The sequence below is a fragment of the Drosophila pseudoobscura genome, chromosome X (genome assembly GCF_009870125.1).
Source record: "Drosophila pseudoobscura strain MV-25-SWS-2005 chromosome X, UCI_Dpse_MV25, whole genome shotgun sequence".
NCBI lineage: Eukaryota > Metazoa > Arthropoda > Insecta > Diptera > Drosophilidae > Drosophila > Drosophila pseudoobscura.
The window spans coordinates 50504887-50519012 of record NC_046683.1 but is presented as its reverse complement, the minus strand read 5'-3'; the positions used below and the strand labels follow the sequence as shown (position 1 = coordinate 50519012).

The window sequence follows — 14126 nt, the reverse complement described above, 5'->3', positions numbered from 1 at the left end:
TGTTTTTCAATGGAGGGAAATGAATGGAAAATCTGTGATGCAATGAGAAAACACAATCAAAAATGTAACTCTAATTAATAATTGGGGAAAAAGCCAGGCGCAAGTAAAATGAAAATGAAAGCCATGGGATTAGCTGGTTGGGAGGATGATCCCCAGACCCAGACACAGACACAGACAGACCCCAGGCCCATCAGCATCCCCTCTCTCTCTCTCTCTCTCTCTCTCTAGCTCTATCATTTGAAGGGGCGTTGCATAAACACAGACAAAGAAAAACACTCTTCTTTTTTTTTGTGTTCACTCCTATTGACTAATCACTTGGAGAGTTTGACCAGCTCTGTTGGTTCGTTGGCTTGTGACATTTTAATCATAAACCCAGAAAATTATGCAATTAACAGAGAAAGAGTCCGAAAAAAACAAAAAAAAAAATACAACTGATCTCTAGCTTACATAAGAGCTTGGGTCACCAAAAATAGATAATAAACGAGCATCTAGCATGATATAAACCCAGACAAAAACAGACAACACACCGAAAGAAAGAAGGAAAGACGAAAATCAAAACAAAACCAAAAACCAAAAACACAAAAACGGATTGGCCACAGGGCGTATAAGCAATGTCGGATAGGCATTATCATTATCAATTCGAAGTAAACTTTTGGAGACCCACCCGTAACCTTAGATTCGTTTTGAGAATTGTGTGTGCCCCCAAAGTGGATGCCGTGCCATGCCGCCAGAAATTATGAATAATCTAAGCACACAGCAGGCGGCCGGCAATCAAGATGAACGCCGTCTATATAGCATATATACTATACAATATAAATAGTATCTCTTATAATATGAGCACTACTCTGTATTGCCTCTGTATGGGGGCAGGGGAACAAGTGCATTGCATTTGGCCCCAGCTACAATTATTACAACAATGGACAAAAAAAAAACACACACACACACACAAAACAACAAAAATTAATGTTTTTCTTTTTCTTTTCGTAAGCAACAAAAACATCAAGTTTTAGTGCAAAAGCAACAAGAAAGAGTAGCTGCAACAGCAGCAGCAGCTGAAGCAGCTGAAGCAGCAGCGGTTCCAACAACTTTTAAAGTCGGGGAGTTATACGAGTTATACGAGATCTGTTTATATGCATGTGTGTGTGTGTGTGTGTGTGTGTGTGTGCGTGGATGTGTTGGCGGAGTACGAAGTACCTTTAATTTTTAGTGTGCCGAGCTTTTTGCCCATACCATACCCATACCCTACCCTACGGCTAAGGCATGTACGCTTCCATGGACCAATTGGTTCTGCTTGTCGCCCTTTAAATTGGATTAGCTGCAACTAATTGGGGGAATGTCGAACGAATTGTTTTGCCCATAGAAAGGTTTGAAAAACAACTGATGTTTTCAAATAAATATAACTATGCATATACAAAAAGTTCTACAAGTAGTTGTATAGAATACATATATGTATGTACCAGGCACTACGAGTTCCATTAAAATCATACAATATAATTATATTATTATATTCAATTTAGTTCTTCGTCACGGGAGTAGCTCTGCGACTACTGTCCGAATACAGGCGAGTACTTATTTTTCGATTTCTGAGCTTGGGGTATCATAGTTTTTTGTAGAACTTTGCTATAGAGGGCACAAGTTTTGATCCCACAAGAGGTTTGATTTTTTTTAAGCTCTGGGTTCTAATAAATTTTGCTAAAAACACACTAGAGTTTATTTCTGAGGAAAACTTCTGTGCCATAAAAGATAACAAAAGCAGCTTTGAAACGATCGATTTGTAGTGAGGAAAACTTCTGTGTTTTGTTAGTAAATTCAACTAAATTCTAGAAACATTTGTGCTGCAAATCTAATACTCGTTCATACATATGTCCATTAATATGCAATACCAGACACCATTTTCCAATTAATGGTAATCAGAAAACAGTTTTCTTAGCATGGAAAACGTTTGTGCAGGGGCTCGAAAATAATACGAACCGAGTATTGTGTTTACATTCCTATGAAATATGTATGATCATCTGTTTATGTCTGATAACGTTTTCATAGAACCAATCGATCTGATCTGGCAGGGTACAGCCAGAGTACCCGTCTCCCCCTCTCTCTCTCTCTCACTCGCTTTCTTGTTTCTGCTCTGCTCAAGCTCGACTGCAAAGCTCGCTTCCATGTGTGTGTGTGTGTGTGTGTTCGTAAGCCAGCTTTCGTGTGCTTTTTGTTGCTTTTTTTGTTTGTTTTACTTTTATTTTTCGTTTCGTTTCGTTTTTTTTTTCGTGTCGGTTCGTGTCTGTCTGCCGCTGATCTTGCAGCTGTCTCTGTCAGCGTCACTGCTGCTGCCGCCGCCTCTCTGCTCTACCTGTACGTGTTGTTTGTGTGACTGTGGGGCCTGCAGTCGCTGCCGCAGTCGGCGCGCCACTGCCGTTGGCGTCGAAAAATGTTTTAAATCTGGTAGAAAAATCTGAAACGAAACGCGTTTGTGGCTTCAGACGGCGAGTGGCAGTCGTACAGCAAAGACGTAGTATTCCGTTATCCTCAAAAGCCAGCTAAAAAGAAAAAAATATACCCACAATCGAAAAGTTGGTCAGACAACTTTTTCGCTCATCAAGAAATACCAACAAAAAACAAACAAAAAAAAACACAACACAACAACGCAGAAAAGTTCAACAAAAACTTCCTTTTACTTTTATTCGAATTTTTTTTGGAAAAATTTTCTATGTAAGTGAAGAGAAAAAATTACGAAAAGTGAAAATTGTGGAAAGAGAAACCTGTGCTCAAATGTGAACTAAAGGGAATGCATGTCCTTGGATTTGAATTTTTTTTCCCCCTACCACCAACCCTTCCTCCCCACAAACGAAAAGGATCCATTGCAAACCATTGAAATCTAATCAGATCCTCATATTTATAGTGATTTATAGATGACCGAGAAGGATACCGTCTCCATGGCTACCGTGCAAATGAAGCCCGACTATGCGGCCAGCGAGGTCTATAGCACCGCCAGTGAGCCGCCACCGGTAAGTACACACCGTACAGTAGAGCCCTTACCATCCAAATATGCATCTATCCCATCCCCCATCCCCCACCCTCCCGCTCCAACCCCTTTTAATTACGGAAAAAAAACGTGTCCCATTTTTTGCCCATTTTGATTGGCAATTATTTGCGCTATTTTTGGGCCGAGTTCGGCAGCCAAGTGGGTTCCAGGGTCAGACTTTTGCTGGTGGCACATCCGCCTGCGGACCACAGAGCGTATGCGCAATGCGAGGGTCTGCGTCTGCACGCAGCTGCAAACGTGAGCAGCATTTTCACCCAATCAGCCAGAGCGCCTATGCCTCAGAGCAGGAGGTGGATGTGGAGGTGGAGGTGGAGGAAAGCCTGCTGCATGCATAAGCAATTTGCTGCTGCAATCCCCTCTGTCTCTGCACTTAATGTGCAATTTTAAAAATTATTATTGTCTGGATTGTGCATGCAACGTGAGTGGCTTTGACAATTGCTGGTTGACATTTCCATGGGAGACACGCAGAGACCCAGCCACAGTCCATGCATCCATGTATCTGCAAGATACACCAGCAATCTGAAATCAGCAATCTGAAATCAGCAATCGCTGACGTTCTTCGAGACGAGGTGTGAATGGATCTGTGTACCCCCATTATGGTTAGACAAATAGAAAACCAGCTCAAATCGAAACACCAGACCCACAAGAGACCTCTAATAAGTCAGTCACGACGTTCGCTAATAATGATAAAAACAAAAACAAACCTAAACAAATACCAAGATATACTATTAGTACTCGTACTTTGAGTTGTTCAACCCGTTTTCCCAGCCATACTATATCTGTATATAGCTATATATAATAGTATATATTAGATTATTAGATCTCTCTCTCTCCCTGTCTCCCTGTCTCCCCTGTCTCTCTGTCTGTCTGTCGTTGTGTGTGGGTAAAAATGGAAAATTTACATAAATTGCATTTTTTCCATTTTTCATTTTTTCATTTGTTTGCATTTGGCATTCAACAGTCAGCATCCGCCTCAGCCATAAACAGATTTTTTTTTGCGGGGGCTGCCCCCTTTTCACAATCCCTACAGTGAAAGCCAACAGTTATCCAACAGACAGACAGACAGACCCTGATTGGAGTGCACTCTCTGTGTGTGGAGGTGAACTGAAGGACAGATTTGTTCAGGTGCTGAAAAACGAAAGGTTTTTGTGGGGTGGCAGTCCATTTGTGGGGGGTTTAAGGGAACGGAATGCATGGCCCCAACTCCCCAACGAGTGTAGCGGGGATTTACCAGACCAAATGCTTGGTTCTTCCCCGTTTTTCCTATCATTTTAAGATCTCAAAAAGCCCAGGGGCTCTCTCCCGCTGACCTTTCTAATAACTCAAAACAATCCACAGTGTCGTACCACCAATCATCAGTCAGGCCATCAATCAGGGCCTCAGTCACTCGATCACTTAGCCTTCAAAGAGCGACCCTTGGCCAAAGAGCTTTCCCTTTTCTGCATTGTTTGTTTTTCCATTCATATGTGCTAAGTATTGCTAAGCGTTTGTCCCCCCCTCCCCCTCCCCATCCACCATCCCCCCAACCACCATACCCTTCCCCGCTGTCCCCTACCTTACAGTGCAATCTCATTAACCTTTTTTTTCTCTCTGTATTTTTCTTGTTTTTATGTATCTTTCTGTGTGTGCTTGTGTGTGTGTGTGCTAACCACAAAAATCGTTTTGTGAATGCAAAAAAAAATCAAAACCGTGATTGACAATATGAAATTTTCCCTGTAACCCCCAAAAAACACACCAACAAAAAAAAAAAAAAACAAACCACACAACAAACACCAACCACAGATGGGATTTTTTAACTTTAATCATCAGGTTTGTCGTTCAAGTCTTTTGTCAGCACCGCAAAAAAAAAAAAAGAAAAAAATTAACCACCGATTAAAACCCCGCATTAGAGTACGATATGTAGAGTAGAGTGTCCGCTGACGATCGGATCCATTCACTTCCACTTCACTGCATGACGATGATCACTACTCCACTACTCCTACCACCCCCCACCCCCCTCGTAGCTCACTCACAAAATTCACTTTCGCAACTTGCATTTTGGGGCCACGCCACGCCATGCCAAGCCAAGCCACGCCACGCACGTAAAGGTGTTAAAAAAAAGCACACACTCATTGCACATTTCGCTGCACACACACACACACACACACACACACACACACATACTCACATTCGAAAGATACAAAACTGAAGATACATGTATACCCAACCCAAAAAGAGGGGCAGAGGCAGGAGGCATGGGCAGGGGCCTCACCTGACTGCACCTACAACCAAAGTGAAGTGGAAGACACTTCAAGAGTTTTCTCTTGGGCCTCCTCTTGGGCTTGGCATTTCCTCAATTTCTGCGGCGAACCTCGACTGCCCCTGCCTCTGCCCCTGCCTCTGCCACAGCCGAGAGTGCCGCCTCTTCCTGTTATGCAATCAACGTCAAACCCCAATGTTTTTCTTTCTTTTGTATATGTACACACTCGTACTCGATCTGTTGTTGATATTTGGTCTTCATGCTTTTTGCATTGACTTGTAAATTTTTGCACCTTAAGCAGAAAGTTCAATATTAGTCACAGCCGCAGAAAACCTCTGCTCAAAAACCAAACAAAAACCGCTGCTCAAAGTAAAGCAAATAAAAGATAAGCCCAAAACAAACAATAAATAAAAGATCTGCCCAAAGAAAAACAAATATTTGATATGATCTAACTGGCATTCACTGCCAGCTTTCCATTAACATTTGAAAGAAAAACACTTGAACACCATTTGTTCTTTATTTTCTTTTGCTGACTCAAATATTTTCCAAAAGTAAAATTCAAGTCTGCCCTTAAGTTCAAGGGGGAAACGTGATCGGAAGCGGCCCGGTTAAAGAGCAACATTTTGTAGAGTAAGGTCGCTTGACCCCCCAAAAAAAAACCAATACACACAGTGAGAGAGAGAGATAGAGGTCATAGACAAAACAGCACGTACTCGTACAATAAATCAAATTGCATACAAAATACAAAACATATACATTTCTCATGGCTAATCTTTTGGTTTTTCTGTGTGTTCTCTTTTTACAGGCCTACAAGCGTCAGGCGAATTCGGTGAAAATCGCCAAGATCACCGCCTTCACCGTCATCGTTTCGGCCTTTATCCTGGGCTCCTTCATTCTGGCCTCATCGTATCTGCAGGCCAAGGCCTCGTGCGACCAGGTCCAGGCCCTCGATTCGGTGCTGGAGAAGGAGCTGATGCTCGAGACCCTGCAACAGGTGGGAAAGGTAAGTCCAAATCCGATTCCAATCCAACCCTCTTTGTTTCCCCCTCAATGAACATCAGATGTATATCCTCCTTTCTGCCTCAATGATCATCAGATATACCGTACGTACATATCGTATCGTGTTTTGGAAAAATAATAGATCGGTTGGTTAATGATACGAGTAGCTCTTCGCTCTGCCACACACACGCCACAGATTGGTTGCACCAGCCACGTCCCCCCTCCCCTCCCCAGCAACCAATAAAAATATTCGAATATTAAATATAATTACCGGAAAATGTAGGTACAATCTCGTGATAGCCGAAAAACAGACAACAAAAATAAGTGTATTCCGTGTATAATTTCCCCTGAAAGCCATTTTTTTTTGGACTGCACGCGCTATTAGTTCCAAATTGGGTTGTAGAATTGTGACAGGCAGTGTACCGGTACCGGCACTAGAAATATGATGTATAATATGTAGAATATTTGGGCTGGAAATGGGAACTTAATGCCATTGAATTTTGTGAAATTTTTACAAGAAATTATGGATTTTTAGGGGGTTTTCTTTAGAGGTAAACCAGCCAAAAAAAAACCAAAAATGTCTGAGGCAGACATTGTGGGAAAAGTGTTTTTGCGTTGTAATTGTAATTTATACGCTTTAAACGTACCAATTTCTATGGTTATAAAAGCAAAAGACTTCCTATAGTTTATAAACCTTTCTCCATATATGGATGTGTGCCCACCGCTTCAATCAAAACTGATTGAATAAGCAATTTCATAAGACAATTGCGTGCTTCCTTGTGAAATTTCACCCATATAATGTTACATATGTACGAGTATATAACCGATTTAAACGAATGGCCATAACAAAAAAAAAAGAAAAAAAGTAACCATAAAATGGTTAGATTTATGGCCATAAAGATGGCTGATGACTGGGCAGGGCGCATAATTCAAATTTAATGACAATTCGCTAATCATTTTCCAAGTGATTGCCAAGTTAATTATGATGGCGACTGTGGAGGGGGACTGGGACTGCGGGGGGACTACCATCAATATTCAATTAGAGAATGGTAGCCAGTGGAAAGTTCACAAAAATTGAACAGCATTAGAGAGATCATAGATGTGGCTTCAATGGTGGTTTCAATACCCAAAGATGAGGATGAGGTTATTCAACCCGATTCGATCGGGGTCTGTGGCTTATGTAAACGAATGAGTGAGTGAGTGAGTGAGTGAGTGAGTGAATGAGTGAATGACTGAACGAATGCAACGATAAATTCAATCAAGCGAAATTCCCATAATTTGACGCTTAAGTGGACACCAAAATGGTGGAGCTTGCGACATAATAACCAGGAGAGGCAGCCACCACCATCCACCATCCCAACAACAACAACAGCAACAACAGCAACAACAGTAGCAGCAACAACAACAGCAACAGCGGAGCGGCAGACAATTGCGAATCAAATGCCAGACAAAGTGAAAGCAGCCAGCAGCCAGCAAACGGCTGCCAGGCAACAAAAAAATGTTGCAAGCAGGCCCCCACCATACACAAACCGTAATCCACTCAAGCGCGCCTCCTCTCTCAGGCAGCGGGCGTGTGGGCGCGGCAGCATATTGTGGTTGCTGCTGCTGCTGCTGAATGTGGATTCCCAAATGCCAGAGATCATCAGCTGTGGCAATAGCAGAAGCAGCCACAGACACAGCAGCCACAGCAGCCACAGACAGCCACTAGAGATGGCTCTGAAGATCGTGAAAGTCTGTACGATTTCCTTTAATGAAGCAGATGATTGCAAATTGTTCATGGCTTCAACTTTGAACAATCTTTAATAATTGGTAACGATATTTTTAGAGGATTCCAAAGGCTAGCTGGAAAGATGGTAGAGGGGACTGCAGATCTGACAACAGATTGAGAGGGGATAGATCTTAAAAAAGGAAACCAATCTAAGCATACGAATAGTTCCCCTGGTTATTTCTTTGAAGGTGTTCAGATCTATATAGATAGACTGTTCCTTAAGCTGTCTGTAATCCATTAACAATACTGCCACAGTGAATTTCTCAGCTGAAGAACTCTAAAGATTCCCAAATGAAACCCAAAAATGAGTCAGAGCTAGAGTTAAAGTCGAAATTGGTCAAAAACCTGTATGTGATTGCATTTTAATCATTTTCTGAGACCCGCTTTAGCACAGATTAGTCTTTGGACCATCGCTAGGGTATATATCATCTTAGATATGCAGAAAAGACTTGCATATTTATGATGTATCGTCTCTTGCCTAAGGCTGGGGCACACAAAACCCTCTTTGGTTGGGTTTCAGTGTGTGAATATCTGGCCCAGATGAAGATCAATCTTCTCACGTGGCCATCGCTCTTGCAACAGGCCTGGCCATAATGCAATTTGGCTGTCAGTTTGTTTTTTGGTTTTTTTTTTGGTTTTTGTTTTTGTTTTTGGTCTGGCGCCGCTGTGCACCAACTAAGCAAACAACCAGCGGCAGCCGAAGGCATCTGCAAAAGTCAACTACAGAAGACCAATGGACTGGCGACTGGGGACTGGGGACTCCCCTCTCCCCCCCTCCACTAGCCTCTTCCATTGTGGTTTTGGCCATAGTCTGCTGTTGACTGTTTGCCATTTAAGGCGAGTTGCGCGCTTAAGTCTTTCGTTTCTTTCGTATCTTTTGCTTCTCTGCTGGTTTTTTTTTTTTTTTTTTTTTTTGGGGACAAAGCAAATGGTTTTTGGCCTGACGATTATGTAAGACACACATACGGCGTACTTGTAGATACAGCTACAAAGAAACAAGTACTCGCAGCGACCATACAGAGCCACAAAGATACAAAGATATATGTATAAAGCTTGAAACGCAAGAGGGACAGGGAGAGGGAGAACAACTTATCATACGAGCTATGCAAATTGATTTTTGCGTTTTTTTATGGATGATTTCCCTAAAGAAATTACTGGAGTGCCTCTAGAATTTCAAATTGCAGGCTTGCGTCAGGCCCCGTCCCGTTCCGTTCCGTTCCGTCCGGACAGTCGTTGGGCTATAAATAAATCTTGTTTTTTTTGTTTTTTTTTGCACAACAAATGCCTACTGCCTGTCTGTCATTTTAATTGCACAAAGCATTCAATTTGTAATCATTTAATTGTCATCTTAATGCGCCTCTCGACAGTCCGTCCGTCCGTCCGTCTGTCCGTCCGTCCAACAGTCGATTCTCCACATGTCTCGTCTCGCATCTCCGTCTCGTGCGCCGCTGGCGTTTCCACACAAAAACAAATTAGGGGCAAACAAATGTTCTCTTTGTATTATAATAGATCTCTTATCTCGAGCCCCGCTGTTGGCCTTGAAAAACTAAAGCCAGCGATCGGTAGAGCAACAGCAACGGAAGAGGTTTAGACTGGATTTTGTTGACTGGTTTCGGCTCTGGCTCTGGCTCTGGCTCTGGCGCTGGCTCAGGCCTCTCGTTTTTGTTTGTTTTTTGCCAGTTTTTCAGGTACACATAGTCGTATATTTTTTAAAGTGAAATTTTCAGTTAGTGTGTCACCTGCCGCCTGCCACATGACTCAGGTTTTTGACTCAATTTCGCGATGAATCGATTCGAGTTTAATCTGCATTTTGGAGACAGGTTTACGGGACAGACAGACAGACAGACAGACAGAGACTGCTGTGGTTTTTCTGGGAAGCTGCTGTGAAAAGAGATTTCTTTGAACGAACGCCATTTGTGGCTGCGTTTAAAGTTTTGCCTCAAATAATTATCACTGTACTCATTTTGGGTTACTACTGAGAGTCTTTATGAGAGTCTGGAGACTTTAACCTTTGGTTTTATCTGTGAGATATAAAGTGGAGAACTTTGAGACCCATAATAGATGCAACTTTAAGCAGGTGAAAATATTTTAAAGCTAGAAAAATACACAGCTTAACGAATCACTTCATTTCTAGGAACTTCTGGGAGTGAGACATGTCAAGAAATACCCGAGTATTGTGCTTAGATATCGTTAAAAAGATTAAATCAAACCAATCTCTAGGGAGCTGGGCCTAGAACCTAAAAAGAACTTCTTTAAACACTCCCTAGAAAATCAGGAACTATATTAAGGCTGCAAACCAGACAAGAACTTGTATATAAGCTACTTATTCCAAAGATTTCAAAGAGAACTAATGGCCATTTATAGGGAATTCTACTCAAAGAACTTTATAGAATACCAAAGCAAACTTCCAGCTGTTTAAATCTACATAGAGGAAATCCATTGAGAGAGATCTCTTCAGTTCTATTTCAATGTCAACCTCTTTTTGTATTTTGTATTTTGTCAAGTACACGATGACCTGCAAAATAAGCGATCCACAAACCGGATATATAAGGCATTATCCATACCATAACACTTCGCCATCCCGCTCTATCTTTGGCTCTCTATAGAGTGTGCATCCCTCTCGTTTTCATGGTTTGGCATTAATGAGCTTCAAAATAAAATAAATTGTATTTTCATTGCTGTTTGTGTTTTGTGGCTGGGCGTGAAGTATGCTTAGCCACGTATCCCCCAGATACACACACACACACACACACACACACAGAGACACAGAGAGCCCCATAGACATAGACATTTGCTGGTGACTGTTGTGATTATGTAATTTCTGTTGCTGTTTTGTTTAGACTTCTCGAGAGCTTCATCGTCCAACAGACAACAAACAAGTTTATTTCGATGGCATTTTACTCTTGGTTTCAGTCGCAGTCGACTCTGACGAGAGTCCGTATGTAGGTTGGGGTCACATCTCCGCCAGGCAAATGACTCTGCCCCAATCGCAGCCACATCGGATCTCTCATTGTTTCGAGCACGAAGCGGCTGAAGCCCTGAAGCCCGGTGGTGGAAAACCGTCAAGAAAACTACTAGAAAATTGAAAAATTGAACAATTGCTGTTACAGTCGACAATTTTTGAGTAATTTTTTGTAACAATTTGAGGATGATATAAGATGATCTAAGACTTCCCTATTTGCCTATCCAATTTGAGGGGGAGATAATGAGTGTCTCTGGAAGATACACATCCGTACATCCGTACACAAAGAGCATGTCGAACCGTAGTGTATAATCTTTTCTGCTGGCTGTGTATTCCCTTATTATTTATAGATAAAGTAAAGAGTAAAGGTCGTCATCTAATAGTCCCCCTCTTTTATTTGGCATCTTTTCAGGAACTCCCCCGCGCTGAACCTCTCCTGGGCGGACCCAACTCTGCCGATGATTCTGAGCTGCAGGATCTCGACCAAGATATGCGCAAGTCGGCCAAGGAGGACTCTTTGGACAAGGACAACACCTCGGACAAGGACAACTCCTATTCGGAGAGCGATGAGACCGACGAGCTGCAGAAGTTGCCCGGCAAAATGCCGCTCGAGCTGGACTTGAGCGACCTGGCAGCCGCCATTCTGCGGAACAACAAGAAGTAGGTTTATCTTTTTTTTTTTTGTTGAGTCTTGAGTCTTTTTATGACCCCATGATCCTGTCTATAGATCCCGCATGAACTGCGTGGTGGAGCGCAAGCATGCCGAGGAGATTGTCGACTCGCCCTCGAAGACGGTGGCCCTGCCATTCGGCGTGAACCTGACGACAGATCCCAAGAAGGCCCGCATCACCGGGGAGCGCATTTCGATCTTCTGCGATGGCGGAGACGAGGCCAGTCGGGAGGAGAAGGAGGCCAAGCGGCAGCGGGAGGAGGAGGAGGACTCTGACGAGGATTCCGAGCCCCTGCGTCCCATGTTCATTCCATTCCAGCGCGTGCCCATTCCCTTCGGCCGCATGCCCGACCAGATGCCACTGACCCACATGCCCCAGCGCATGATGCCCCCGGCCATGCAGATGCACCAGCACCAGCAGCTGCCCCAGCAGCAGGGACCAATCATCATCCGCCAGCTGCCGCCCCCGTTCCAGCACCTGCCCATGCGTCCCCCCATGCCCCCGCAGGTGATGCAGGCCCCGCGCATGGAGTCCTCCGAGGAGCAGCAGCAGCAGCAGCAGCAGCCCAAGATCCAGACCCTGCGCATCCACATGCAGCAGCTGCCCTTCCGCGAGATCCACGTGGCCGACGATGTGCCCATGCAGATCCCCGCCCAGCACCGCGAGCAGCAGATGATCCAGCAGCAGCGCGAGATGCAGCAGCAGCGCGAGATCCAGCAGCAGCGCGAGATGCAGCAGCAGCGCGAGATGCAGCAGCACCGTGAGATGCAGCAGCAGCAGCAGCAGCAGCGCGAGATGCCACAGATCCAGATCCAGCACATGCCCCTGGGCATGGCCCTGCAGCGTGTGGGCATCACCGCCGATGATCTGCGCAGCATCCAGCGCATGGCCGAGGACCGCATCACCGACGAACTGCGTCGCCTGGCCGCCGAGGAGAACACCGACTCCAACGAGGGCAATGCCTCCAGCGAGGAGGATGAGCGCACTGACGTCTCGTCCAGCTCTTCGGAGCAGGCCACCACCGAATCCCAGTCCCAGACGCAGCCCCAGTCGCAGCCCGAGCAGCAGCAGCAGCCCGAGCAGCACCAGCAGGAGACCAGCGAGCAGCAGCAGCAGCAGCAACAGCAGCCGGAGCAGCAGCCCCAGATGCGCCTGCAGCGCCTGATCCTGCAGCCTCTGCCCGAGCAGCCACGTGATACCATGACCCCACCCATGCCCGATCAGCCACCACAGCTGCAGTTCGGCCGCATGGTCTATGGCCGCAGCCTGGCCCAGCCCGTGCGCATTCCCGTGCCCATGATGCAGGCGATCGAGGCAGGAGCCGCCGCCGAAGAGTCGCAGCGACCACACTGTGAGTTCATCCACCCCTTAGATCTTGCTGGATCCCTTGACTAAATGTTGTTTCCACTCTCTATATCCCTTCGACAGTCGTCCAGCCTCGTTCCGTTTAAGTAACAAGAAGACCACGCCTGTGATTGCTGCTCTGCGAATCGAATCTCGACGAGAAACCAAGGAGGAGTAGAAGGAGGAGCCAAGGAGTCAACCAAACCACCCCCCCACCCCCACGAATTCAATTTGTAGCAGCCTCTGTCCCCAATAAAAAAAAACCCCAAAAGTAAAGAAAAACATCAAGCAAGCAACAAAAGAAAGAAAGAAAAAAAAAACCAAAAGAAAAGATTTAAAGAGTTTTCCAAACATATTTTTTGTGGCCTTCTTCTATATGTCTCCCCCTCGTATATTTGTATATTTTATATATGATTTATATATATCCGATATATCTGATATATCCTTATGTATCTGCGTGTCTAACAAACAAACAAGCAAACATTCCACAATCCAAATCCAAAAAAAAAGAAGCAAATCTCCTGTGAATCTCCAAAATGTGAAATGAATGAAAATTGTGAAAGTTTTTCCAATGCAGTTTTTCTTTCAGTACTCTTTTTTTTTTTTGTTTTGAATTGTCTACAGTTTTGTTTTTCCCACACACAAACACTGCATACACACACACACACACATGAAAAAAAAAAATAAATCCGATGGAAATTTTTGTACATAAATTATTATCGTATTTTTAATGAATTAATTGTCTTGTGTAGTTGTTTAGTAAATTAAGAAAGAGCGTCTGCTGAGATCTGTTGCTGATCCGATTTGATCCGATCCCTTGATTTAATCAAATTCCAAAAAACAAAAAAACTAAGCAGCAAAAAAAAAACAAAACGATGTGAGAAATTTGTACATTTTATACACATAAATATATATACATATATATATATATAGACACAACCAAACACACACATACACACATTTTGAAGCGAATAAAATTGTGGATAATTGGAAATCAAAATGGGAATTTTGGTGGTTTTTTCTTTTGACCTTAGGAATAGCCAGAAACGAGAGTCAAGGTCTGCAAAAGTTTGGTTCGGGTTTGGACGTTCTTCAAAGAAAATGTC

The 14126-nt window shown here is 43.8% G+C and overlaps 1 protein-coding gene across 2 annotated transcripts; it reads left to right on the top strand.

Annotated features, from left to right (window-relative positions):
- The first annotated feature begins 2444 nt into the window (after window positions 1-2444).
- On the top strand, window positions 2445-13733 carry Msr-110. Of its 2 annotated transcripts, XM_001353709.4 has the most exons (7): window positions 2445-2703; window positions 2894-2999; window positions 4820-4846; window positions 6082-6279; window positions 11418-11665; window positions 11733-13027; window positions 13105-13733. In XM_001353709.4, exons 2-7 carry the CDS (start codon window positions 2904-2906, stop codon window positions 13125-13127), a joined length of 1887 nt encoding a protein of 628 aa, XP_001353745.3. In that variant the 5' UTR covers window positions 2445-2703; window positions 2894-2903; the 3' UTR covers window positions 13128-13733. The 2 variants fall into 2 exon arrangements, with proteins under 2 accessions (XP_001353745.3, XP_015043108.2); XM_015187622.2 differs by lacking the exon at window positions 4820-4846 and having other exon boundaries at window positions 13105-13218.
- Window positions 13734-14126: the final 393 nt, after the last annotated feature.